We start from the raw sequence: 25,386 nt of genomic DNA, 5'->3' as shown, positions 1-25,386 counted from the left end.
CGCCACTCCTCCTCCTTTCTTGTCTGGTCTGTTTCTCTGAAATAGATTGTATCCCCCCATTATTACATTCCAATCGTGGGACTTATCCCACCAGGTTTCAGTGATGCCTATTATGTCATATTTAGTTTGCTGTACCAAGAGCTCAAGCTCATCTTGTTTATTTCCCATGCTTTGCGCATTAGTGTACAGACATTGAAGTCCATTAATCATTCCCCCGTGACTCTTATTTAAGGATTTTTTCCTCCCACCACTAGGTCTGTGTGCTGTTTGCTCCATTTGGTCTATGACATTTGGATGATCATCTTCATCAATTGATAGACTCCTACCTTCAGGAGCACTGTCTCCCTCCCCCACATTAGTCAGTTTAAAGCCCTCCTGATGAGGTTTCTGAGATTTTTGGCAAAAACATTTCTCCCAACCGTTGTGAGGTGCAGCCCATCGCTTGCCAGAAGTCCATCTTCAAGAAACTGCAGTCCGTGATCTAAGAATCCAAACCGTTCCTGTTTACACCATTTGCGAAGCCAGCTGTTCACTTCCACTATTTTCCCCTCTCTCCCTGGACCACGTCGTTCAACTGGGAGGACAGATGAGATGACAATTTGTGCATTTAATTGCTTCAATTTCCTGCCCAGAGCCTCGTAGTCTCTTTTGATCTTCTGGAGGCTATTGCTTGCAGTGTCATTGGTTCCCACATGAACCAAGAGGAAGGGGTATTTGTCAGTGGGTTTTATGATTCCTTGCAGTCGTTTAGTTACATCTTGGATCTTAGCCCCGGGGAGACAGCACACTTCCCGAGACATCTTGTCAGGCCCACAGATCACTGCTTCTGTTCCCCTCAGTAGGGAATCCCCTATCACCACTACACGCCTCCTCTTAGGTTTGGTCGGGGTTCTTCCGTGAGCTGTCCGCTCCAAGGTCGCCTGCACATTCCCTGAGGACTGACTTTGCTGCTCGTCTTCATATACCTGATCGACTGTAATGAGGGAGAGATCCTCAAATGGAGTCTGCTCTTCGTCTTCCATGCTAGGGGAGAGGACCTCAAAGCGATTGTGTATTTCTAAACAATCAGAGCGAACCCTGGGCCTCCTACTTCTTTGAGTCACGTTTCTCCATATATCTGGCTCCTGTGTTGGTGAACTAGCGTCCTTCTCAGGGGAGTCCCCCGTCTCCTCCTTGGTGGAGACGGTGTGCTCTGTTGCTTCCAAGAACAGCTCCAGCTCTCTAATTCTTTGTAGCGTAGCTACACGTTCCTCCAGTTGCTGGACCTTGTCTTTTAAGAGGGCAATCAACATGCAATTGCTGCAGGTAAAGCTGCCTGCAACCTTTGGCAAGATGGCAAACATTGCGCAGGAACCGCAGGCGACTGCAGCTGTTCCCTCCCCCTCCATCTTGTTAACGTGTCGTTGGGGGTGGCTACAGCAGTCCTCCATCATAAAAAGCGTGTAGACAGGAAAAATAACTCCCCCCACAAAAAACCCTAGGTCTCCCCCCACAAACGTTTGAGACTAGCTCCCGAAAATCTACAAGATGGATCAAACTGCGCGCACCGCTAGGCGCGCGCCGCTGCCCTGCAATCTCTGATAAGCTCCTCCCACAGCTAATCACCTGCCTCAACAGAAACCCTGCCCCCTCTGACCTTTGCACAGGGAGAACAGCCAATCAGCCACAAAGAAACACACAGACACACAAGAAAACCCTTTTTGCTCCTTCTTCAACTGCTGCCCTGCAATCTCTGATAAGCTCCTCCCACAGCTAATCACCTGCCTCAACAGAAACCCTGCCCCCTCTGACCTTTGCACAGGGAGAGCAGCCAATCAGCCACAAAGAAACACACACACACACACACACACACACAAGAAAACCCTTTTTGCTCCTTCTTCAACTGCTGCCCTGCAAGCTCTGATAAGCTCCTCCCACAGCTAATCACCTGCCTCAACAGAAACCCTGCCCCCTCTGACCTTTGCACAGGGAGAGCAGCCAATCAGCCACAAAGAAACACACACACACACACAAGAAAACCCTTTTTGCTCCTTCTTCAACTGCTGCCCTGCAATCTCCTGTTCAACGTATATCTCTTCCTCTTCTTCAGTCTCTAGTTTCTTTTCTTGTCCAGCTGCCTGGGTTTTGTACGTCAAGTCCTTTTCCAGTTCAATAGATATATTTGCTGTTGACTTCAATTTTGTAGGACTTGTAGACAAAACATGACCTTGCTTGTACATCTTTCGCAGCTTTCCCATGAGAAAAACAACCTCATCCAAGTCAGCCAGTATTTTCCGACCTATTTCCATTCTTGTAATGTCCGTGAATCCCCTCTAGAGGGATTCTGGTTACTTAGTATTCCTTTCACTTCCAGTCCAAAAATCAAGTTAATTTGTTTCAGTCCTTTTTTATTTTCAACAACTTATAACAATATAACCGGCTAAACCAAAGCTTTCTATTTTTTCCGACTTTGACAGCTAATTTGACAGCTGTCAAAATCTTGTGTAACTCCTCAGCAGGCTCCTCTCGCGGATCACTCCCGGTCCCGGGAAGGGTGGCACTTGATCAGAAAATAAGCTCTTATCCTCCAGCACAGTAACTTATACTTTTAAATCCGTGGAATTAATAACTTTTATCCAAAAAGGAAAAAAAGACTCTTCTCTCGACCTTAGTTGTCAAATCCTTGCTTTAAAATGTTTACAGTGGGGGGGAGACGGACTTCCTCTTTGCACCTCCCCCGCTCGTGCCGAATCCACAAAAAGGGAAATTTTTTAAATCCAATTTCCGAATTACTCACGGGTCGTTGTTCTTGGTTTTTAGTCCAAATTTTCAAAGGAAAAAGTCAGCGCTCTCCGACGAATGGCATGCGGCTTCGCTCGGCAGGGGAAGCAGTAGACTCACAGCACCGCGCAACTCCCCGTCCCCCGTTCCGTAGCCTTTAAAAAGGCTCCTTTGTGGGTCGGGAGGGCGCTAACGGTGCCAGCCGAGTCACCATGTCCACGGGCTCCGTGCCCGTGGTTTTTTAGGGTCCCCGCGTCGCCGGCGCGGCAGATCCCGACCCCTGTCGAGCAGAATCCCTCCGGAGCTCGGAGGGAATCCGCCATTCGGCGATGGCGCCAACCCGGAAGTCCTCCTCCGCTCCCCCCTCTCAGTCCGCCCCCCACACCCAGGGGGTCCCCTCAGCCTTCCTTCTTGGGGGTCTCCCTTCCCTCCCCCCCCTCAGTCCACCCCCCATACCCAGGGGGTCCCCTCAGCCCTCCTTCTTGGGGGGTCTCCCTTCCCTCCCCCCCTCAGTCCACCCCCCACACCCAGGGGGTCCCCTCATCCCTCCTTCTTGGGGGTCTCCCTCCGCTCCCCCCTCTCAGTCCGCCCCCCACACCCAGGGGGTCCCCTCAGCCCTCCATCTTGGGGTCTCCCTCCGCTCCCCCCTCCCAGTCCGCCCCCCACACCCAGGGGGTCCCCTCAGCCCTCCATCTTGGGGTCTCCCTCCGCTCCCCCCTCCCAGTCCGCCCCCCACACCCAGGGGGCCCCCTCAGCCCTCCTTCTTGGAGGTCTCCCTCCGCCCCCCACACCCAGGGGGTCCCCTCAGCCCTCCTTCTTGGGGGTCTCCCTCCGCTCCCCCCCCAGTCCGCCCCCCCCACTCAGGGGGTCCCCTCAGCCCTCCTTCTTGGGGGTCTCCCTCCGCTCCCCCCTCAGTCCGCCCCCCACACCCAGGGGGTCCCCTCAGCCCTCCTTCTTGGGGGTCTCCCCTCCCCCCACCTTCCCCTCCAAGCTCCCCCCTCAGAAAAGGCGCCTTGCCTTTTCCCGCCAAAAGGGCTGGCTCCGCCCCCCGCTGGCTTGGCAGCCAATCAGAGCGAGGCTCCCGCCCCCTGGGGGAATATCTGAGGGACTAAATCCACTGACTGGCCTGGCTCTGCTGTCCATCACAGGCCCAACCAAGGGGGGGCATCCGGCAGCTGCCCTATATCTATATACTACCTAGGTCTATCAATTTCCTATCTATATTAAACTGTTACATACATAGCTATGTACATATTATATATATATCTATATATGACAGGCACAGAATTGCCCTCATGCAAGATGGCCGCGGGCCCTTCCTCCCGCTGCCCTGACCCAGCATGGCCTCTTCCCTTTCTCAGAGCGCCTCCAGGCCTCCGCGGGGGCTTCACTTCCGGGACGGCCCCCCTCGCGTGGCGATTGGCGGGGAGCTGGGCGCTCTGGGCGCGGCGATTGGTCGAGGTGGGAGGAAGCACCCGGAAGTGGGCGTCTGGAGCCGGCTGCCTGGCTTTCCACGCGGGTTTGGGAGAGAGAGGAGAGCGGCAGCCATGGAGGAAGGAAGGGCCGCCGGGCGGGAGGAGGCCGGAGACCCCGGGAAGGTGAGGGGGGAGCGGGATTCCCCCAGGGGGCGGGACAGATGCCCCTTGGGGGGCCCTGGCCATTCTGGGACCCGGGAGCCTGGATTCCTGCCTTACTCTCTCCCCTTCATTCCTCATGAAGTTCCCTAAAACCAGCTATACCATATGCCTTATACCATTTGCTAAAATTATCTCTGCTGTGTTTTATTTAATGGAAATTGAGACTGGTTTCCTAGGTGAAGCTTTTTCCACATTCTAAACAGTCCCTTGCAGGAAACATTTCATGGAAAATTAGATTCACCACCTGAATGAAGCTCTTTCTACATTCCAAGCGCTGATCTGGTTTCTGACCTGCATGAAGCTTTTTCCAAACACTCCCCTGTATGAAGTATCTCATGGGAATTGTGGGTGGAGCTGCGAAGGAAGCTTTCCTCACGTTTCAAGCACTACTTTCTTCCCCCCGTTAGTTCTTTCATGTGAAGTGAGGCTCTCCTTCTGAACGAAGAGCTTTCCTTGATGGGAAGTGGACTGGGAGCTCCGACTAAAGTTCTTTCCACACTCTGAATATTTCTAGGGTTTCTCCATTGTGTGGATTTTCTTATTGTCTCCATTCTTCTTCCTTTCCAATTCACCACCTACCACCTACAACCCATGGCAGTATTATTAATTAATTATTATAATAGCCTCAGGAATAGATAAGAGTCTGAATTTAGTGAACAATGCAAATGAATGCTTGTGAAAGAGGAAGAAGGGAAGGGAGTTACTGCCTTTTTTGGCTGATATTATCTAACTTATTTATGGGAACTGGAGATTCAAAAAGCCTGGCTCTTTCCAGGGATGGATTTAATATGGCTCAGTCGTGGAATCCGCTCCATCTCCAAGCTCAGTCATTTCTTTGCTCAACCAAAAACAGAGAGATGCAGAAAGGGAAACAGAAAATTAGACAGGATGTACCTCCACGTCCCTGAGATCTCTGAAGCCTACATGGAAGAAGGGCTGCAGGGGGGGTCGACTGGATGGACTTTGGGGTTCCCTTCCAGTTCTGGGATCGTTCGGTGCTTTAGCAGGTCATTCCTGCTAAGTTGAGGGACAGAAAGTGGTGGAGAGACAGAAAGTTGACATCTTTAAAGAAATCCCATCTAAATGGAGAGTCAAGAGAAGGGCAGAAATGAGAGATAGATTAAGGGGAAAAGACAAGAGCGACTTTGAAAAAGAATGGGGACCATTTATATTATATTTGCAGAAACAGAGAAAGTCAATAGACTTGATGGCAGGATTTAAACAAACATTCACATTATTAGCATTAGAAAATGTTTAGAAGATAGTGAAATATTACGGTGTATTTCCTTTTATTTTTATGTTTTTAGGCTTGATGTTATGTTGTTAATAGCTTCATCTGTTAGGAGTTACCAAAGTGGGTGAAAAGAGAAACAAACCAGAAGCGGAAGTTGGAGGAAGCCCTGGAGGGGAGGGAGGGAGGAACATATAGTGAATGTTAAGAAATTGAGATGTATGCAATGAATGAAAAAGAAAAATGGATTTTTTTAAAAAAAGAGGTGGGGCTGGATGGCCTTTGGGGAGCCCCTTCTGGCCCTTCCCTTCTGTGTCTCCAGGACTGGGACCTGGGTGCTTGTCTCTGCTCCAGGCCCTCTTCAAATCGCCCCCCATCTATTGATTTTGGCTGTCCCCCCCCCCCAAGAAGGCATCCATTTGGAGCCCATCCTCTCCTCCGCCTCACAAAACGGATTCTGGGACACGAAGTTTATCCTCTCTAGCCAGTTTGTCCTGTGTCCTTTTAAATGTGTGTGTGTGGTTTTTGGAAGCGGGGGTGTGTGTGTGTGTTTATTGTTTTGCTTTCTTCATGTCCTTCATATATGCATTTTGCGCCTTTTGTCTCGTATTTCTATGCTCTGAGCAGCCCCGCGGTCTTCGGGTGAAGGGCAGTATGCAGATTTAATGCATGAACAACAATTCTGCAGTTCCCAGCACCCTAAAACTAGAGTTCCCAGGGGTCTGGTGGGGGGGGGTGAGCATGTGCTTTATTTTTTAATCTTTTTTTATTGATTTTCCAATAAAAAGCTTCCAATTAATATATCCAAACGTAATACTCCAATTAAAATAAAAAACTAAAATAAAAAAATCCAAATTATAGTTCAAATTATAATTATTAATTTTTCGGAGCTCCCCACGGTCTGGATCTCTGAAGCGTATCTCCACATCTCAGTCCTGACTCTCCTCGTCGTTTCCATATTTTCCACCTCTCGATCTTGACGCTTTATAATTCTCTGTCCCTGAGTCCACGATTCTCAATCATGTCAAACACCATGTACTTTCATCCGTCGAATACAGCTTTGGTAATATAGATTTTTCCAACTGGCGTGTGCTTTCAATGCATTTAGGATTCCTTTGCAACGTTGTCGGTTCCGTCAGGCTAGCTCTGCGGTTTTACTTGGCCTTTTGCTAGTTTCCTTGATTGTCTGACCCCAGATAATCCCTCTTTCTCTCCGCCGCCCCAAAGAAGAAGAAGGTCGTCAGGAGATACTGGGAGGGCGAAGCCCCCCAAGCCGACCCAGAACAGAGTGGCGCTCAGGGTGCCAAGAAGCCGCGGCAGGATGAGGCCTCCCCACGGAAGCTGATGGGTCCTGGCAGGAAGAAGACCATATCAGGGGTACGGTCCTCCTTTTTCTTTGCATTTCCAACATTTATTATTTGTCTTATTCCTTTTTCGCTAATTTCACAGGTGTAATATACGAAACATTACAAAGCAGAGAAAGAATAGAGATATTGCTTGTGAGATTTAAATACAGTAGTGAAAGTAAGAAATGTAAATTAAGTGAACAGATAGGAAAATTTTCAGTTAATTTTTTAATTTTTATTGGAAATTTTATTTACAACATAACATAACCCCCCCCCAGTACAGAAATACAATAAGCATAACATACAACAGTACAAACAACCAAACAAAAGACTTCCTTTATCCTGTATCTGGCCTCCTTATTTACTTCTTATAAGCGGTTTCCTTTATGAATAATTATTTAGATTTTTCTCATTGTAACTTAAATATCCACAAAGTCTCCTGCAGACATTAATCGAAACAAGTCCAGGTATGTATTTTAGGGCACTGTTTTGTGAAGTATTCTCTGCTTCCCCCCCCCCCCCCATGTTTTTGAAAATCTTGTCTAGTGTGATTTCTAATTTGAAAATTTTCCGATGTGATTGATGGAAATAAAAAACAACAACTGTATAATATATAAAAGTATGTTTAATTATTGTTGAAAATGATATGTTAAAAAAATAATATAATTTTATTAGTTTTTTAACATATCATTTTCAACAATATATCATTTTCATATATCATTTTCAACAGTATGATATATGAGAATATCAGGGGTACGAAGGGAAGTAGGTCTGCATTGCAGGAGGGGGGTATAGATGGCCTCTGGTGGGTCCCTTCGAATTCAGGAAGTCTGGGGAAGGGGCTGAATCTTTCTGGGGGGGAGATACAACCTGCCCCCTATTCCACGTCCGCCTGGTTCGTCTGTTGCAATCCCTGCCTTGCAGGGGGTTGGACTAGATGGCCCCTGGGGGGCCCCTTCTGACGCTGCGATTCTGTGATTTCTTTCAGAAGGTGGACCCGTTTCCTGGCCCGGCCCCCGTCAGCCGTGAGCGAGTGCGCAAGTTCCAGCGAGGAGCCAGGGGCCAACTGGTGAGGCGCTTTGGCCTTCCTGGGGGGGCGGAGACGTTCTCCCTAGGCGTGTGGGGGGAGCTGCGGGTCACCATAATCTTTGACCCCCCCCCCCCTTTTCCCATGTCCCACAGGGGACGGTGTCCAACAAACGCCTTAAGCGCCAGCTGGCCAGGCAGGAGGAGAAGGCCCAGGCAGCAGCCAGGCAGGCGGCCCGGATGGAGATGCTTCTCCTGGAGGATGCTGGGTAATGTAGTTTCTGCACCTGCATTTAAGAGGCTGTTGGGCGGTGGGTGAGCCTTGGTTCCGTAGCTGTCAACTTTTCCCTCTTCTTGGGAGGAATCCTATTCGGAATAAGGGAATTTCCCTTAAAAAAAGGAAAACGTTGACGGCTGTGCTTGGTTCAATGCAGGCAAATGGTGCCAAGAAATCTTCATTTACTTAAAAAAAAATTACTTAAAAAACAACATTTCCTTTATCGTTTCAGTTTTACAACATTTATAAAAATTATAGAATTTAAAACATATTTAAAACATATCTGACTTCCCTTCCCACCCCCCTTCCATGGTTCATTTTATTTTCCTTTATTGCTGCTTATTCTAATTAATCCTTATTTTTTTCTCTTTCCTAATTTCCTCTTCTAAGTATACATAAACTGCTCAATTAATTCCAATCCTGCTAACGTTTTAAGTTGCTTACAGTAATATTCCAAATATTCCACAATTTCCCCCCGTTCCTTTTTAAAAAAAAGGTTTTTCTTCCTGATCTCTTAGCCTTCCAGTTAAACTAGTCATTTCTACACATTCCATCAGTTTCATCTGCCACTCAATAATAATAATAATAATAATAATAATTTATGTATACAGCGCCCATCTGGCTGGGTTTCCCCAGCCACTCTCAGCGGCTTCCAACAGGATATTAAAAACACAATAAAACATAAAAAACTTCCCTAAACAGGGCTGCCTTCAGATGTCTTCTGAAAGTCGGATAGTTGTTTATTTCCTTGACATCTGGTGGGAGGGCGTTCCACAGAGCGGGTGCCACTACTGAGAAGGCCCTCTGCCTGGTTCCCTGTAACTTGGCTTCTCGCAGTAAGGGAACTGCCAGAAGGCCCTCGGGAGATGGACCCCGGTGTCCAGGCTGAACGATGGGGGTGGAGACGCTCCTTCAGGTCTACAGGACTGAGGCCGTTTAGGGCTTTAAAGGTCAGTACCAACACTTTGAATATAGTTCTCTTTTAGTTTATAACTTGCCGCAAGTTTTAAATCCTTCTTCCACGGTCTCTCCCATGCACGTGTTTCAATATCCCTTGCCCAGTTAACCTTCATTTCCTGAGGGGTCTGGCATCATCGCTGCCTCTAACCATAGTAGGCTGTTGCCTCCGGGGTGCAATTCTGCCTCACTTTCTCCCTCTGCCCCACCAGGTTCCTGGAAGGAGATGAGGGGGAAGACACCTGCACCATCGCCCAGGCCGACATTGCGGAGGCTGTAGACCTGGCTGCCAGCGCAAAGGTAGGTGGGGAGGGGACAATGCGGGGGTCTTGAGGAAGGAGGGCAATGTGGGGACCCCCTCCCAGGGCCTGACCCCAGCCTGCTTTCCTCTCACCAGCATTTTGATCTGCGGCTGAACCAGTTTGGCCCGTACCGGGTGGACTACACGCGCAATGGCAGGTGAGTGAGCAAGGTGTTTGGCGGTGGAACGGTCTCCCTCGGGAGCTGGTGGGCTCTCCTTCCTTGTATCCTCCTCTTCCTTGAATCCTCCTCTTCCTCCTTTGCAGGCATCTCCTCCTGGGGGGCCGAAGGGGCCACATGGCGGCCCTCGACTGGCACACAAAGGCCTTGATGTGCGAGATCAACGTCATGGAGTCCGTCGCAGATGTGGCGTGAGTCACAAAAACGCGTGGGGGTGCCGTGTTGAGTTTTTTGGGGGGGAGGCAAGCAGAAATTGCACATCTGTTATCAATTAATCAGTTGGGATGCAGGTGGCGCTGTGGATTAAATCACAGAGCCTAGGGCTTGCCGATCAGAAGGTCAGCGGTTTGAATCCCCGCGACGGGGTGTGCTCCCGTTGCTCAGTCCCAGCTCCTGCCAACCTAGCAGTTTGAAAGCACGTCAAAGTGCAAGTAGATAAATAGGTACCGCTCCGGCAGGAAGGTAAACGGCGTTTCCATGCGCTGTTCTGGTTCACCAGAAGTGGTTTAGTCATGCTGGCCACATGACCCGGAAGTTGTACACCGGCTTCCTCGGCCAGTAAAGCGAGATGAGCGCTGCAACCCCAGAGTCAGCCATGACTGGACCTAATGGTCAGGGGTCCCTTTACCTTTATCTTTATCAATTAATTAGATTTGTATACCGCCCTTTATCCGTAGATCTCAGAGCAGTTCCTTTTCTGTCCTCCCACCCCATTCCTCTCGTCTCGCCTCCCAAGCCACTTCCTCCACGGTTCAAACGTTCTGCCGTTGGCAAGTACCAGTGACAGCCTTGCCAGGTATTCCTGGCACTCTTGTCTCTACATTGCAGGGCAAGGGCAAGGGTTTCCCATCTTCCTGGTGAGGTTGTCGCTGCCTCCCCCCAGCTCAGAGATGAAATTTCAAGAGAGTCGTACCTTGGAACTCGAACGCCCTGACTCCCAAACAAATCGGCTCCCGAACGATTGAAACCCGGAAGGGAGTGTTCTGGTTTTCGAATGTTCTTTAGGAACTCAGACGTCCGATGCGGCTTCCGATTGGCTGCAGGAGCTTCCTGCAGCCAATCAGAAACCGCCCTTTGGTTTCCGAACGTTTTGCAAGTCGGACGGACTTCTGGAACGGATTCTGTTCTACTTCCAAGGTATGACTGTGAATGTATAGTCTGCTTAGGGAAGCTGCCCCTCGCATGAAATTTCTTTATTATTATCATTATTACAGTTGTACCTCATGTTATGTTTGCTTCAGGTTGTGCATTTTCAGGTTGCGTCCCGCAGCGACCCGGAAGTACCAGAAAGGGTTACTTCCGGGTTTCGCCGCATGTGCAGAATGACGTCACGGGCATGCGCAGAAGCTGCGAATCGCGACCCGCACATGCACTGACGTGTGTTGTATTCTTTTCGGGTTGTGAGCGGGCCTCCGGAATGGATCCCGTTCACAACCAGAGGTACCACTGTATTGTGGTTCATTACATTTGCATTCTGCCCTCCATCCAAAGATTGCAGGGCGGTTCACAACTTAATTCGGGGCATCCTTACCGCTTCTCACTGGCTCATAGCTCCTGCCCGTAACCGGGCTGCCTTTGCACCTGCCCCTGGTTCTTTCCGCTTCTGAGCTGCGACGCCTCCGTTGCTGGGGGTTGGGCTAGATGACCCCAGGGTGCCCCTCCTGACTCAGCCCTTCTGTTCTCCCCCCTGACGCCGCCTTTCTCCCCAGGTGGCTCCACACGGAGACCATGTTTGCCGTGGCCCAGCGGAAGTGGCTCTACGTCTACGACAACCAGGGAGTGGAGCTCAACTGCCTCAAGCGCTTCCACGGGGTCCAGCGGATGCAGTTCCTGCCCTACCACTTCCTCTTGGCCACAGCGGTGAGGAAGGCCCACTGGGGCTGCCCGATTGGGGGGCGGTTATCTTTCTCTCCTGAACCCCAACAATCCCATCTCTCTGGACCCCTGCGAGCAAGAACAGTTCAGCAGTAGAAGCTGTTCAGCAGAGCTTAGGGGTGGGGACCATCTGCCAGGGACGCTTTCCCTGCGATTCCTGCCTTGGGGGGCGGGTTGGGCTAGATGACCCTTGGGTCTCCCTTCTCACTGTTCAAAGCTGTTATTCTATGCATCTGTACAGGGTCTTACAACCTGTGGATTCCCCTTTCCCTCCTTTTGAGAGAACAGTCGGAAGTCGAACGGAATCGGTTCTGGAAGTCCATTTGACTTGCAAAGTCAAGTCAAATGGACTTCCAGAATTGGCTGATTGGCTGCAGGAGCCAATTGGAAGCCACAGAAGCCACACCGGACGTTCGGCTTCTGAAAATGGTTCAAAAACTGGAAAATCTTCCCCCTATTCTTCCTAATGTCTCAACAAATGAAACCAATTTGTTAAAAAAAGTGTTACGTGGAAAAAAATACGAGAGAGAGACATTGCACATACCTTTGTAAATCAAGAAAATCTTTAATAAAAATACATTTAAAAAAACTAAAAAAAACTGGAACAATCACTTTCGGGTTAACAGCAGCAGCAACAACAACATGTTATTTATACCCCACCCACCTGGCTGGGTTTCCCCAGCCACTCTGGGCGGCTTCCAACAAAAGATTAAAAATGCATTAAAACACCAGTTATTTAAAACCTCCCTAAACAGGGCTGCCTTCAGATGACCTTTAAATGTCATATATTTGTTTATTACTTTGACATCTAATGGGAGGGCGTTCCACAGGGCGGTTTCAATCACTCAGGAGCCGAAAGTTTCGAGTTCAAAGGCATTCGGCTTCCGAGGTTCCACTGTAGTTTAATTGACCAACGGAAAACACAAATAAAATGGGAAAAAGGAAAAACAGTAGTAGTAGAAGTAGTATTCTGATTGTTATTATATTTGTACCCTGCCCATCTGACTGGCTTGCCCCGGCCACTGCGCAGCTTCCCACAAATATCATTGGAAGAGCTGACAAGGACAGCCGTCTGTCAACTCATCTAATACATAGGTGGTGCTCTTAATTCCTCCTGTGTTTCGTATAAATGAATCTCAGATATACATGTCTGGGCAAAACCCACGCCTGCAAGTAATCCATTCTCAGCTTGCGGGAGTCACCACCCAGGGATTAAATATGTGGCAAGCATCTTTAGCAAGGTGTGGGAACACCTTGAGAGAGAAACAGGCGGCGGACTTCAGTCAGTGGCTGAGGTCCAGCTCCGAGGGCCTTCTGGCGGTCCCCTCCCTGCGAGAAGTGAGGTTGCAGGGCCTTCTCGGTGGTGGCGCCACCAGATGTCAAGGAAATAAACAACTATCTGACTTGTAGAAGGCATCCCCATTTAGGGAAGTTTTTAATGTTTGATGTTTTATTGTGCTTTTAATATTCTGTTGGGAGCTGCCAAGAGTGGCTGGGTCTCCCAGATGAGCGGAGCATAAATACTATTATTATTATTATTATTAATAATAGTATTAGTATTAGTATTAATTTTACTGACAGGTTTGAGCATACACAGTTACAGGTATTTACACAATCTCCTGCTAGAGCCCTGACAGGGCTACTCCTTTAGATAGAGACTTGACCCCTGGCTCGCACAGCAACATCCAGATCCTGGTTGCAGGTTCAAACTTAGCTCCAAGCACAGCCCAGCAGCAACCAGCAGAGATTTCATGCGGCAGAGAGGCGTTGCTGGCCTGGCTCCTCTTCTGTTAGCCGGGACATTCCCATCCCAGCCGGATGCCAGTGGCAGATTCAGCAGTTAGCATGGAGATTTGGGCCAGGTGGAATCACCCAGCCATCTTGCACTCGCAACTTATCCAGCTGCAAGCAATCTAGATGCCCCGGCACCATGATTTTCCCCGGGCCAAGAATAAATCTTCTCCCGCAGTGCGGAGAGGCGTGTACGGGACCCCGGCTGAGAGGGCCTCCACGGTGGCCGGACAGGCAGTTTTGCAGAGTTAGCAAAGCTGTCTCCATGGCGCAGTGTCTGGGGCAAGGCGAGGATTGTTCCGCCTAACCCTCCTTTTGTGGGTTTGGTTGCGGCTGTGGGTCGGGCTGGCCAGTCTTGGGGGGGGGGGTCAGGACCCTCTCCTAAATAAGAACTGGCCCCCCACCCGACTTGATCTAGCACCTGGTCTCTCCTGGGTGGGTGGGTGCCTTTGCCCACAGAAAAGAGACCCCCCCCCCTTGGATGCGAGGGTCTGTTTCTTACAAAGCTCTCTCCTCTGTTTTTGTGTGCCCCCCCCAGAGCGAGACGGGCTTCCTGCAGTACCTGGATATCTCTGTGGGGACGGAGGTGGCCACCATCTGCACCAAGGGGGGCCGGCTGGGGGTCATGGCGCAGAACCCCTCCAACGCCATCGTCCACCTGGGACACAGCAACGGTGAGACTCCCACTGCGGCGGGTTGGGCCCCATGGCCTCTGGGGGTCCCTTCCAAGCTGACCGTTCTGGGATCCTGTAAACAGGACTTGTGGGGCAGGAGGGAGGTGGGGGGAGGCTGGTTGTAGCTGGTGTTTAGCCATGGATGGAAAGGGAGGAAGCCGACGGCAGGCAGGAGTAGCCTTCCCTCCCTTCCCAGTTTGATCTTTTCTCCCCCCCCAAAAAAAATATAGGCACGGTGACCCTCTGGAGCCCCAACGTCAAGGAGCCCCTTGTTCGGATGCTGTGCCACCGGGGGTCCGTGAGGGCGTTGGCAGTCGACGGGTCTGGCACGTGAGTGAAACGATTATTTTAATTTGCAAAATGCGAGTCCTGCTTTCTGTCTGGGGCGGTTTCTGCACCTTCCGTCTCCCCTTGGCTGCCAGAAACCAACGGTGTGTGACGGCGGCCACAATCCTGTGTGACGGAAGAATCTAGGTGCGAGGCTGCTCAGTCTCTGCGGAATAAAGGAAAGAGTCCAGCCACCAACTGGAGCAAATAGCTCCAAAAGCAAAATAGCTCCAAAACCAAAGTTGATTGCGCAACAGGTTCAAAGAGGAATTTTGAACCCCAAGGATGGGGTGACAAGGGCTTTTTAAAGTTGTTGCATATAAAAGCAATTTAACATCTTGCCTATTAATATCCTCACCTGAAATACCAAGTAAAAAATGCTTCTGGGTTTTTAAAAAATGTATATTTCAACATCTTTTTCATCTCATTATATATGATTTCCCAGAAGTTTTTTACTTTCTTACATTACCACTACATATGGTGAAATGTTCCTTCTAGGACAACTCTGATCTTAAACCTCCACTGCGTTGTGGGACCTCCTTGGGAGAAGGAAAGGCTCGGCAGAAAACCCCACACAATTCCAGAGTGGGATCCCTAAGGCGGTTGGGTGGTCTTCTTCTGCCAACTCTGCTTTCCTTTCGACCACATCAGCCAGGCCACGAGGGCGGTCTTGTCATAACGGCTTTGGCTCGTTTCGGCCTCGTTCCGCATTGCTGTGTTTTGCGAACTGCCCTGCGAGTGCAAATTCAACGCTGACAGCAAATAGTAAACGACAGGAGGTGTGTGCAAACGCAATAAATCGCGATAGCAAAAAAATTGTCGGCAGCCGAAGGAGAAATCGAAAACGGGCCGAAACACACGGCAAAGTTGAGGCAGGCTGGGCTGTGTGAGAACGCTGCTTGCGGGGGCCGGATTCAAGAGGCAGGGAGTTCCCAAGTGTCAGTGGTGGCACGCCGAAAGGATTTATTTCTATTCCCCACCCCTTTTTTAAGTCATAAATAACGAAGAATAAAAATGTGCACCCCACCCCAGAGACCATTCCGTTGTAACTATCCAACCTCCCAGAATTTCAGCACCTCTTGCGATGGTTTGACCCCTTTATTCCCCTTAAGTGTGGGAATAAAACAGCCTTCAGCTGCCAGCAGAAGAACAACAAGGCAGGAGCCAGTCTGGGGTCCCCAGGCAGGGAGTTCCAAAGTTGCTTGGGAGGAGCCACCACCAAGAAGGCCCTGTCCTGCCCAAGTCTTCCTGGGTGGGTGGTGGGACCAAGAAAAGCCCCCCCCCCCCAAGATCTCAAAACCTGGGCAGCCTTATAAGAGGGAATGCGGTTTTTCAGACAGCCTGGCCCTAAGTCATTGTAGCATCCAGAACAAATGGGTACCCAGTAGGGCTGTTCGAGGGAGTTGTTTGCTCCCTACAAGATTTTTAAACAGCGGGGCACACCCCAGGACCTCGTGCGATGGTTTGACCCCTTTTCTGTCTTAACAGTACGAATTCTGCAAACACTTTCTGTATCTCCTCCTCAAAACCATTCCTCCTGCATATTCCCCGTCTTACCTTAATGGCACATGTTAATCTATCATTATTAGCTATATCCCACACCTCTTTATGCCATTCTTCCATTTTATATTCCGCTTGCCCCTTCCGCTTCCTGGCTATAATAATTCGTGCAGCTGTCAATAATTTTACAAGCAAGTCCTTCCTCACCTGCGAACCTTCCACCTTCCACCCCCTCGTAAATTGATAATAACGTTACCTCTGGACTTTTCGTCAGCTTTAACCCAGCAATTTCTGTTATCTCCCTTTGCTAATAATTTTCTTTTATTCTTATAGAGGTTTTCAACGTATGTTTCTCCCACATTTTCCCCCAGTTTTTTTTTGGGGGGGAATATTTTTTATTAGGAATTTCAACATAACAATTTATCAAAAACACACCATCCTCATTCCCCCCCATTTTCCCCTCCCCCCTCCCAGACTTCCCTCAGCTCCTCTCTCTGGTTTTTCAGCACATGCTATTCTCTGCATGTTATAAAATAGTAAAGATCCTTAATTTATCTAACTACAGTGGTGCCTCGCAAGACGAAATTAATCCGTTCCGCGAGTCTCTTCGTCTTGCGGTTTTTTCGTCTTGCGAAGCACGGCTATTAGCAGCTTAGCGGCTATTGACGGCTTAGCGGCTTTAAGTAAAAGGAAACAAACTCGCAAGAACTTGCAAGACGTTTCGTCTTGCGAAGCAAGCCCATAGGGAAATTCGTCTTGCGGAACGACTCAAAAAACGGAAAACTCTTTCGTCTTGCGAGGTACCACTGTATATGTTAGAAATAATAAATTTGTGTATGTTTATTCAAAACCTGCGAAGGAGTCCAGTTCATTTTGTTGTTTCTTTAAGTACTTTGTAAAAGGTTCCCATTCTTCTTTAAAGTCACAATTGTCCTTATCACGTAATTTGTGTGCCAGTTTCGCCAATTCCGCATAGTCCATCAGTTTCTCTTGCCATAGTTCTCTAGTCGGAGTTTCTACATTCTAACATCCTTGCGCTATTAAGATTCTTGCCGCCGTTGTCACATACAGGCTTGCACGCGTGTAAGCAGCTCTTACTCTGCTAGATTTACAATGTGCCGGAAGGATGGGGACTGCCCCTTCCGCCCCTCCCCCAGCTTATTGTGCCGGTAATTCCCGGCATTTCCTCCTTTTGCGCTGGTTCCACGGGGCAAGGCAGCTGCAATGATTTGATTCAGAATATTTTTTACTTGTTTTCCTCCTCTAAAAACTAGGTGCGTCCTATGCTCGGGTGCGTCCTATAGAGCGAAAAATATGGTAGTTGTTCTGTTGTCTCCTTTTCCCACACCTCTTTTAATTAATCATCTTTCCAGTGCAGAACAGGTGACACGTAGCGCCTATGAGAACGACAGCTCTACCAACCCCTGTATTTTAGGGGGGTTGGACTAGATGACCCCTGGGGTTCCCTTCCTGACCCACAACTCTCTGCTTCCTCTCCCCGCAGCTACATGGCCACCTCTGGGCTGGACCGGAAGCTGCACATCTACGACCTGCGCACCTACCGCCGCCTCCACTCCCTCCTGCTGCCCACTGGTGCTGGGCAGCTAGATTTCAGCCAGCGGGGGCTCCTGGGGGCCGCATGCCAGGAGATCATCCAGGTAACTGGGGGCAGGTGGGGGGACTCCCCAAATTTCCTGAATGGGCTTTGCGGCTCCATCTCCCTCAAATCCTAAAGCCTGAGGGGTTTAATTGAATTTTTTCACTTTCCCTGTTTAATGTCAGGCCCCTGCCCCACATCCGGCACCGGGTTCTAATTCAGGCAAGGCGGAGACAGCTTGTCGCTTTGGAGCATAACCTGGCAGGCTCTTCCTATGTCCTTATGGACAAGTCTAGAGGCAGTCTACCTTGATTCCTCTGTCCCTGGGGGTATTTGACTCCTATGCAGACAAGATGGGCCCAATTTATTTTTGTGTTCTATGCACAACCAGAATCCGCTTGGCGAGGCAGTAGTGTGCAGAAGTCATTATGTTTTTTAAGGGGGGGGCATTGTGGGTTTTTGTGGTGTGTTTTGTGATTTTATGTTGTAACTGCCCTGAGACTCACAGGTATAGGGCGGCATACAAGTTTAAATCATCATCAAGATATCCTAAGCAATCATCAGGGTTGGAGCAAGTTGCAGGATCCTGCCCTGAGCGGGGTGGGATGGATGACCCTCCAGTGTCCCCTTCTCGTGCTGTCATTCAGCTGAGTTCTGCACTTTTGCAAACGCTTTGAGAAAGGGCTTTTTTTGGATCGGATGGAGGTAAAACCAGAATCTCAAAAGTCACAGCCTGCTGGATCAGGCCCACAGTGGCCAGCCAGATGCCCCCAAATCAGGATTCGAACTCGAGATCAGGACTACCCTGGTCAGCAGCCATCAACAGGCTTCTGCACGGATCTGTCCAATCAAAACCATCCGAGTTGGTGTTTCTCTCTCTCTGCCTCTAGTGGGAGGGAGTTCCACAGTTTCACTGCGTAGAGAACTTGCTCTTAACCTGTCCCGAATCTCCCGACATTCAGCTTCCTGGGACGGGCACGAGTTCGAGTGCTGTGCCAGAATATGGGGGGAATTGATCTCTCTGCTTTTCTCCTTGCCTGGTGCAATTGTACAAGCTTCTATCACATCACCTCTCGCCCCGACTGGAAAGCTGCCGCCGTTCTTTGCAGGGGCGCCACTCCATCCCCACAGAGCCCGGGAGTCCGCAGCCCCCCGAAATCTGTTTTTCTCTCCCTTCCCAGGTGTACAAGGACATTGTCTCCTGCCCGCCCACGAAGCCTTACCTGTGCCACTCCCTTCCGCGCCCAGCTCACGCCCTGCGCTTCTGCCCCTTTGAGGACGTGCTGGGCGTGGGCCACGGAGAAGGCTTTGCCAGCCTCCTGGTGCCAGGTAAGGGGGTGGGGGACGGGGGTGTTGGGATACTGCCGGGGAGACGGGGGCATCAGGCAGGCCCCAGCGACACGAGCCTCAGATAGGTTTAGAGACTCGTGCACGCTCTATCAGCAGAGTGAATAAATCTCTGCACAGCCTGTTCCCTTTTAAGGTGGAATGGAACTGTCAGAGCTGCCCGAGGTCCCAGCTCACAAAGGACCAACGCCAGTTCGTTATTATATACAAAAGTCTTTATTGAAGTTCAGTTTCACTTCCACAGCCGTAGCGTGCAGCTCTACGTCTGAAACTCTAGACCGCCGAAGCTCCGTCTGAGTCTCCTCCCCCCAGACACCAGTTTAAGACTCTAGCCTTGCTCCACCTCTTCCTTTGCTCCTTCCTCCTCTGGTTCCGCCTGTCAGCTGGGGTCTCGCCCTTCCTAGACTCTTCTGACGCTGAGTCCCCTGAGTCTTCCCCCTGCCTCCGGCGGGCTTTAGGACCTGGTTCCCAATCCGGGTTTTCTGCTGTCCCACGCGCCTGTACATTCGAACTTGGCGCGCGCGCCCAGCCGGCAACCTTCCTCCTGACCGTTACACTGCTCCTGTCACTACTTCCCCCTTCGGGGGGGCTAGCTGGACCCGACCTCCCCTCCGATAGAGGCGTGGTCAATCCTGACTCATCTTCTCCCCCTGCTGGAGGAGATGCTGGCCCTGACACATGGGACTCTTCCCCCCCACTACGCTCTGGTGGGGAAGCTGGTCCTGATCTCCCGCTGCTGCTTTGGGAGTCCCCGCTGGCCCCTTGTTGCTGGTGTGTCCCCCCTGGGACCCCCCTTGCCCTGACCATCGGCGCCTCCTTCTGGGAATCTTCTGATTCGCTGGAGAAGCTCATGGAATCTCTCGGGTCACTGTCATACTCCCCTACGCTGCCCTCAGATTCTTCCCCTTCGCTCTCCATTTCCTCTCTCCCCTGTGCCTCTGTCCCTGAGCCCCTGACAGGAACTATATCCTAACGGGGGACCGCGAGGGTCATCCAGCCCAACCCCCTTGCAGTGTGTCGTGATTAGCCCAAGGGGAAGGGTGGAGCAGATGGGCTGGGTCTGCCCCACTGCCTTAGAGGGGGTATTGAGTCTCCCCCCCAATGGCTTTTCCTCCTGGCTCACCCCCTCTTTTCTCACGCTGCAGGAGCTGGGGAGCCCAACTTTGATGCCCTGGAGAGCAACCCTTTCCGCAGCCGGAAGCAGCGCCAGGAGTGGGAGGTCAAGGCTCTCTTGGAGAAGGTACCCCAGGAGGATCGGGGCCCTGTCCTCGCAGAGGCCGGCTGTCTTCTCTTCCTGCCGCGACTCACATAGACTGCCTCCGAACTTTGAGGCTCCGTTTCCCCGACTGTTTTGCAGCTGCTAGCTCCGCCCCCTGGGGCAGGGAGTTCCGCAGGTGAAGCAGAGAAGGGCCCTCACTTCTTCTCACTCTCTCTCATTCGCTCCCTCCAACAGATCCCGCACGAGCTGATCTCGCTGGATCCCGGCCAGCTGGGCACCGTGGACAGGGTCTCCCTGGAGCAGCGGCAGAAGGAGCGGGTCGAAAGACTGGTGGGTCTTCCGGGGCGAGGGGGGATTTTGGGTGGGGGGTCTGTCCTGGGGGAACCTGATGGGGGGAGGACACGCTGGTAATGGGGGGGCTGGCCAAAAATGTGTTGGCTTTGAGACCCCTTTTCAGAAAATTATACACATATATGTGTGTGTGTGTGTGTGTTACTAAACCTATTTTTATGTTTAAATACCGTAGATTCTGGTGTATTAGGTGACTGGGCGTATAAGATGACCACCCCCCCCCCCCAAATTGGCAGGGTCATCTTATACGCTTCGGCAGCAGTGAGCGGCGGGCTCCGCGCCGGGAAGAAGCCGCCCAGCGAAGCCGGTTTAGCATTGCTGGGCATCTTCGCCGGGCAGCTTCCTCCCGACACGGAGCGGAGCCATACCCAGCGTATAAGACGACCCCCGACTTCTTAACCTCTTTTCCGGGGTTAGAACGTTGTCTTACACACCGGAATCTACGGTAGGCGCATTTTACAGCACAGCGGTATCTCGGTTCCCGAATGTCTCCGTTTAATAACGGATACAGCGGTACCTTGTTTTCCAAACGCCTTGGTACTCAAACACTGTGACCCCGTGAGTGTTCCAGTAAGTGTTCCAGTTTGTGAACTTTTTTTGGAAGTTAGAACGTGCTCCGATTTGAGTCTTACGTTGAGGTCTGTCTGTTTTTGCTATTTATTTTGCATTTTTGCAGCTCATTTTTGTGACTTTGTGGAACCCAGTTCAGCTACTGATTGATTGAGCGATTGTGTGGCTGCAGCACATTGTTATCTTGCTTTCATTTTTTGGATCAATGGCCTCATTAGATAAAATTCATGTTGAATTGCTGTTTTTGGGGTTGTTTTTAAAAGCCTGGGGCGGATTAATCCGTTTTGCATTCCTTTCTACGGGAAAGTGGGCCTTGGTTTTGGAAACCTTTGGTTTTGGAATGGTTTTGGAACGGACTTCGGGACAGAATAAAGTTTGAGAACCGAGGTACCACTGTATTTCCGACTTTCTCCAGGGCTACGACCCCCAAGCCAAGGTCAAGTTCTGCCCCCGGAAGCGGACGAAAGGCCGCGACTCGGCCGTGGGGAGACTCCGGCGCCGAAAGAAGGTGGCCGCAGAGGAGCAGCGCGTAAGTGCATTTCTCCCAGAATCCCCTCTGGTTCCCTTTCCCAGAATCCCCTCTGCCTCCTTCGCCCGTGACCCCCGGCTCTCCCCCATTTCTTCCCCTTTCTGCACAGGCGGCCATTCGGAAGAGCATCTCGCAGCGCCAAAAGGGACAGCAGCAACCATGTCCGCAGGCCCCCAAAGCCCCCCAAGGTCAGAGGTCAGCCTTGGACCGCTTCCAGAAGTAGAAACGGGGCAGGGGGCCGTCTGGCTAGAAAAGAAGAAGCAGCCCCCCCCCCATGGGGTGGAAAGGACCCTCTCGGCCCCCGCCCAGCGGCAGGACCTGCTTGGCGTTCCCTCTGCGAGGAAGAGATGGGGGCTGCGTGGGGTCGAAATCCTCCCCAAACCCTTCTGGTTCTTCCTCGGTGGCCTGCGAAGGACCTGTGCTCTTTTTTGTGTAAAATAAAATATAAAACCCTTCCTGGGAAAGTCTCTTTAATAAATAATAATAAATAATAACATTTTATTTCTATCCTGCCCTCCCCAGCCGAAGCCGGGCTCAGAGCGGCTAACAACAGTAAAGTAATACGGCATTCTAAAATCAATTTATTATGAAATCAGTTCAAATCAAATTAATGGCAACCATTGGGCTAGAGTTTGTTCCACGCGCGGAAGGGTCTCCTTGCGAGTAGAGTGTCCTCAAAGCCCAGAAAGGAACCCGATTCGTGGAAGAGGAGCAATCCAGGGGTACAAATAATAAAATTATTTATTACTATTACTGTTATTAGCCGCAACAGCTATGCTGTGCTTCTGCGGTTGGAGGCGGTGAATGCCACCGGATGAGTCCACTTTGCTGGGAAGGACGTTGGGGCACAGGCCCTGCCAGCGGGCTGTTCACCCCAACTGCACACCCACCGGGGCAGGGGGCTGGGTGAGATGATGCTCATATTATTATTATTAGGGCTTCCCATAATATGCACCTCTCTCCGATGTTGGACTGGATGGGTCCCCATTGGCCTGATCCTGCAGGCACTTTCCCTGTGGAACTCCCTCCCACTAGAGGCAGCAAAGGCCGGCTTTCGAAGACAAGTGGGTGAATAATAAGTCTGTCAGTGGCTCTGCTCAGCCTCCACTGTCTCTGCTCAGAAGGAATGGCCCTCCTCTGACAGAGTCCAGAGAAATGGGCTGCCTGTCACTGAAGACGAACGGCTGGGGCTGGGGGGCCAAGAATTGTGACCTGGCGGTCCAAGAGGTGCCTTCATTCCCACATCCAAGCCCCACCCTGGCCCCCACCCTGAAGGTGACACCCACAGCCCAGGCTGCCCCCCCCCCACCCCATGCATTTCGGATATCGCTTCCAAATCCGTGATGACTAGTAACATGGCTGTTTTTTGAAACCGAAAAGCGTCCAGGGAAGCGTCCCAAAATCCAGTGGCAGAAATCCTGCGCTGCAGGGGGCTTGGCTGGATGACCCTTGGGGGTCCCACCCCATTGTCCAGTTCTGTCTCTGCCCCACAACTGAAGTTGTTTGCTTGCCGCAACTGCAAGCAGAAGGAAGGGCTGGGCGTGTCCTTGGAGAACTGATGCTGACTTTGTGCGTTGCTTAATGAACCAGTTGCCGCATCACGTCGGGCGGGGCTACATGACCCCTGGGGGCTCCCACCTCTGACACTGCAAAACCAGTTGCCAATTCAGCAAGATGAGCTTGGCTGGCGCCACTCCCGGTGCCCCAAGTTTCTGAGGCTTCTCTGGCTGAGTCCCAGGGTGCAGATTTCCTCTGGTGAAGTCTTCGTCGTCCTCACGCCGCCAGCCACGCCAGGGCCTTGCAGCGGACGAGCCCCAGGGCCCTCTGCCAGGCGCTGCACGCCCCCTCGTGGGTGCCCACCTCCTCCCAAACAGCCACCATCTCGGCCGGCGCCACGCCATGGACGCTGAACAATACCTCCCTGTAGCAGCAGGCGTCCGGCGGGAAGTGCTCCGAGCCAGCCATGTGGGGCAGGTGCAGGGGGGCCAGGCCGGCCTGGCGGGCGCACAGCCCCACAAAGACGTCCTCCAGGGGCACCAGGGGGACATGGCGTGCCGCCCCCAGCAGGGCTGGCACGGCTTCCCCGGAGAGGACGTAGGCGGTGCCACTGCAGTAGGGGGGGAAGGTGTCGCCCGGGTAGAGCGGGACCGGGAGGTGGTGGCGACTCCGAGGGTCGCGGTTGGGGCGCACCCACCAGTGGATGCGGCCCAGGTAGGGCGGCGGGGGGCTGGGCAGGGCGCCCAGGTGGCGCGCCAGGGCGGGCAGGTTGAGGAAGACGTCGTCGTCGGCCTTGACCACGAAGGAGGCGCCTGGGCAGCAGGTGGCAGCCCATCCGAGGAGTGCCAGGGTCTTGAGGGTCAGGTTGGCGTAGGTGTCCAGGAAGCGCCCCTGGAGGAGGTCTCCGTGCCGCGCCGCCTCCCGCTCCAGGGCGGCCTGCTGGGAGGGCTCCGAGGGCACCCCCAGGGCAAAGAGGGTCCTGGTGGGGCGCCCGCCGGCCCACAGCACCCCGCCCCAGGTGTCCCGCACGGCCTGGCGCCGGGCGGCGTGGTCTGGGGCACTGGCCACCAGGACCAGCAGGAAGGGCGTGCGGAGGGCGCAGGGGTCGCCCGCGGGCGCCAGCAGGAAGGCCTCGGCGGAGGGCAGAAGGGGGGCGCAGCTGGAGGGGGAGAAAGGGCGCCCCCTGCTGGAGGGGAGCAGGTAGGGCAGCGAGCGCGACAGCAGCGCCTCGTGCGCCCCGCCGGCCAGGAAGAGGACCCCCAGCGAGAGGGCCGAGGCCCCACAGAGCAGCAGCAGCAGGAGGAGGCGGCGGCGGCGTGGGGGCGAGGGGGGCAGCGCCATGCTGCTGGGGGGCGGAGACGCTGCAAGAGAGAAGGAGGAGAGAGGTGGGAGAAGTTGCATCCTGCGACCCTCCCCGCCCGGGTTCATTTGGGCCGCTCTCGGCTTGCAACCTCACAGCCCCCCCCCCCCCGCGCGCTGCAAGCCTGTCTCTGCACATTGTCGCACCCGCCTCGCTTGCAAGCTCAGTATTTGGGCCCCTGCCATCTTGCAATCTCATCATGCCACCCCCCCCCCCCGCATGCATGCAAAAAGAGCTCCCTGCCCTCCAGATGCCCGCGTTGCGGGGGGGGGCAAGACGCGCACAGAGAGAGAAACAGGTTGAGGCGGCTTCCTTATGGGAACCGCGACCGATGCGTCATCCCTTTGACCCATTCCACCTTGGACTGTCCCCCTGTCCCGCCCCCCCATCTTGCAACCTGAGCCCCCCCTCTCTCCCCGCAGCCCATCTCTGCAAAGAAACCCCCCCCCCAAGACCAGGGAGGGGCGCGCCAGGCCGAGAGGATGGAGAGATGCGAAGATGGAGGAGGGCGAGGCCGCTTCTGCAGGGAAGATGAAAGGGGGGGTGGAGGAAGAAATATGGGGGGGTCTCCGTCTGCCTCCCCCGATCCCGCCTTGCAGCTGTGCTCCACCAGCCACCTCTCCCCCCGCCCCCCCCCAAATGCGGCTGCAAGGGACCCAGGCGTCCAGGCGCCGGAATGGGATGCTGGAGGCTGCGTGATGGTTGTTTTTTTGCCTCCCCCCCCCCACTCAACACCCCCCACAGCCGCCTCCTCCTGCTGCTTGGAGCCCCCCCCCCCCGCGGGCCCGATCCCCACCCGCTCTCACCTTTCCCTGTTCGGCAAGGAGACGTCCCTTCGCCGCCGCCGCCGCCGCCCTCTGTCGAGGCGAATCCGGCCCTGGCTGGCCTGCCCGGCGCTCCGATTGGAGGGCAGCCTCTGGCAAAGGCGTCGTGGACTTTGAATGTGCCCGAACTCGGGACGAGAGGGAGACACGTGTCAAGAGGAAGGCGCACTTGGCAAACCCTCCACGCGATCAGCTCCCCCCCCCCCCGATG

At 52.6% G+C, this 25,386-nt stretch overlaps 4 protein-coding genes and 3 long non-coding RNA genes across 17 annotated transcripts in view; 3 read left to right on the top strand and 4 right to left on the bottom strand.

Moving 5' to 3' along the window:
* LOC308465792 (uncharacterized protein) overlaps nt 1-25,386 on the top strand; it is a 430,090-nt gene that overhangs the window by 350,320 nt on the left and 54,384 nt on the right. The window lies entirely within an intron of this gene.
* Nucleotides 1-25,386, bottom strand: part of LOC308465694 (uncharacterized protein) — a 386,527-nt gene that overhangs the window by 354,820 nt on the left and 6,321 nt on the right. The window lies entirely within an intron of this gene.
* WDR46 (WD repeat domain 46) lies at nt 4,063-21,949 on the top strand (the record flags this gene model as incomplete). The annotated part of the gene is given in 17 exon segments (XM_080986297.1): nt 4,063-4,129; nt 4,132-4,358; nt 6,856-7,005; nt 7,963-8,043; nt 8,157-8,269; nt 9,447-9,534; nt 9,632-9,693; nt 9,801-9,905; nt 11,424-11,574; nt 13,919-14,054; nt 14,285-14,384; nt 17,386-17,539; nt 18,660-18,807; nt 19,971-20,065; nt 20,279-20,374; nt 21,381-21,494; nt 21,604-21,949. Coding segments are annotated over 17 exon segments (2,001 nt in total). The 3' UTR covers nt 21,718-21,949.
* LOC308466324 lies at nt 4,595-6,691 on the top strand. The gene is made up of 2 exons (XR_013980751.1): nt 4,595-4,679; nt 5,089-6,691. It is a non-coding gene; the product is annotated as an uncharacterized lncRNA (long non-coding RNA).
* LOC308466286 lies at nt 14,770-17,378 on the bottom strand. Its single transcript, XR_013980690.1, has 2 exons — nt 16,686-17,378; nt 14,770-16,436 (listed from the first exon to the last, which is right to left on the bottom strand). It is a non-coding gene; the product is annotated as an uncharacterized lncRNA (long non-coding RNA).
* On the bottom strand, nt 19,019-19,798 carry LOC308466352. Its single transcript, XR_013980789.1, has 2 exons — nt 19,463-19,798; nt 19,019-19,414 (listed from the first exon to the last, which is right to left on the bottom strand). It is a non-coding gene; the product is annotated as an uncharacterized lncRNA (long non-coding RNA).
* Nucleotides 21,948-25,188, bottom strand: B3GALT4 (beta-1,3-galactosyltransferase 4). Its single transcript, XM_080986752.1, has 2 exons — nt 25,158-25,188; nt 21,948-24,352 (listed from the first exon to the last, which is right to left on the bottom strand). The coding sequence occupies exon 2, from the start codon at nt 24,330-24,332 to the stop codon at nt 23,268-23,270; it is 1,065 nt and encodes a 354-aa protein (XP_080842878.1). The 5' UTR covers nt 24,333-24,352; nt 25,158-25,188; the 3' UTR covers nt 21,948-23,267.

This window comes from Podarcis pityusensis (genome assembly GCF_964106645.2).
Source record: "Podarcis pityusensis genome assembly, chromosome: 2".
Lineage (NCBI taxonomy): Eukaryota > Metazoa > Chordata > Lepidosauria > Squamata > Lacertidae > Podarcis > Podarcis pityusensis.
This window is presented reverse-complemented; position numbering and strand designations above follow the sequence as displayed.

What these genes read in the sequence shown, in the direction of transcription:
- B3GALT4 (XM_080986752.1), bottom strand. Translation starts at nt 24,332, where the DNA reads ATGGCGCTGCCCCCCTCGCCCCCACGCCGCCGCCGCCTCCTCCTGCTG.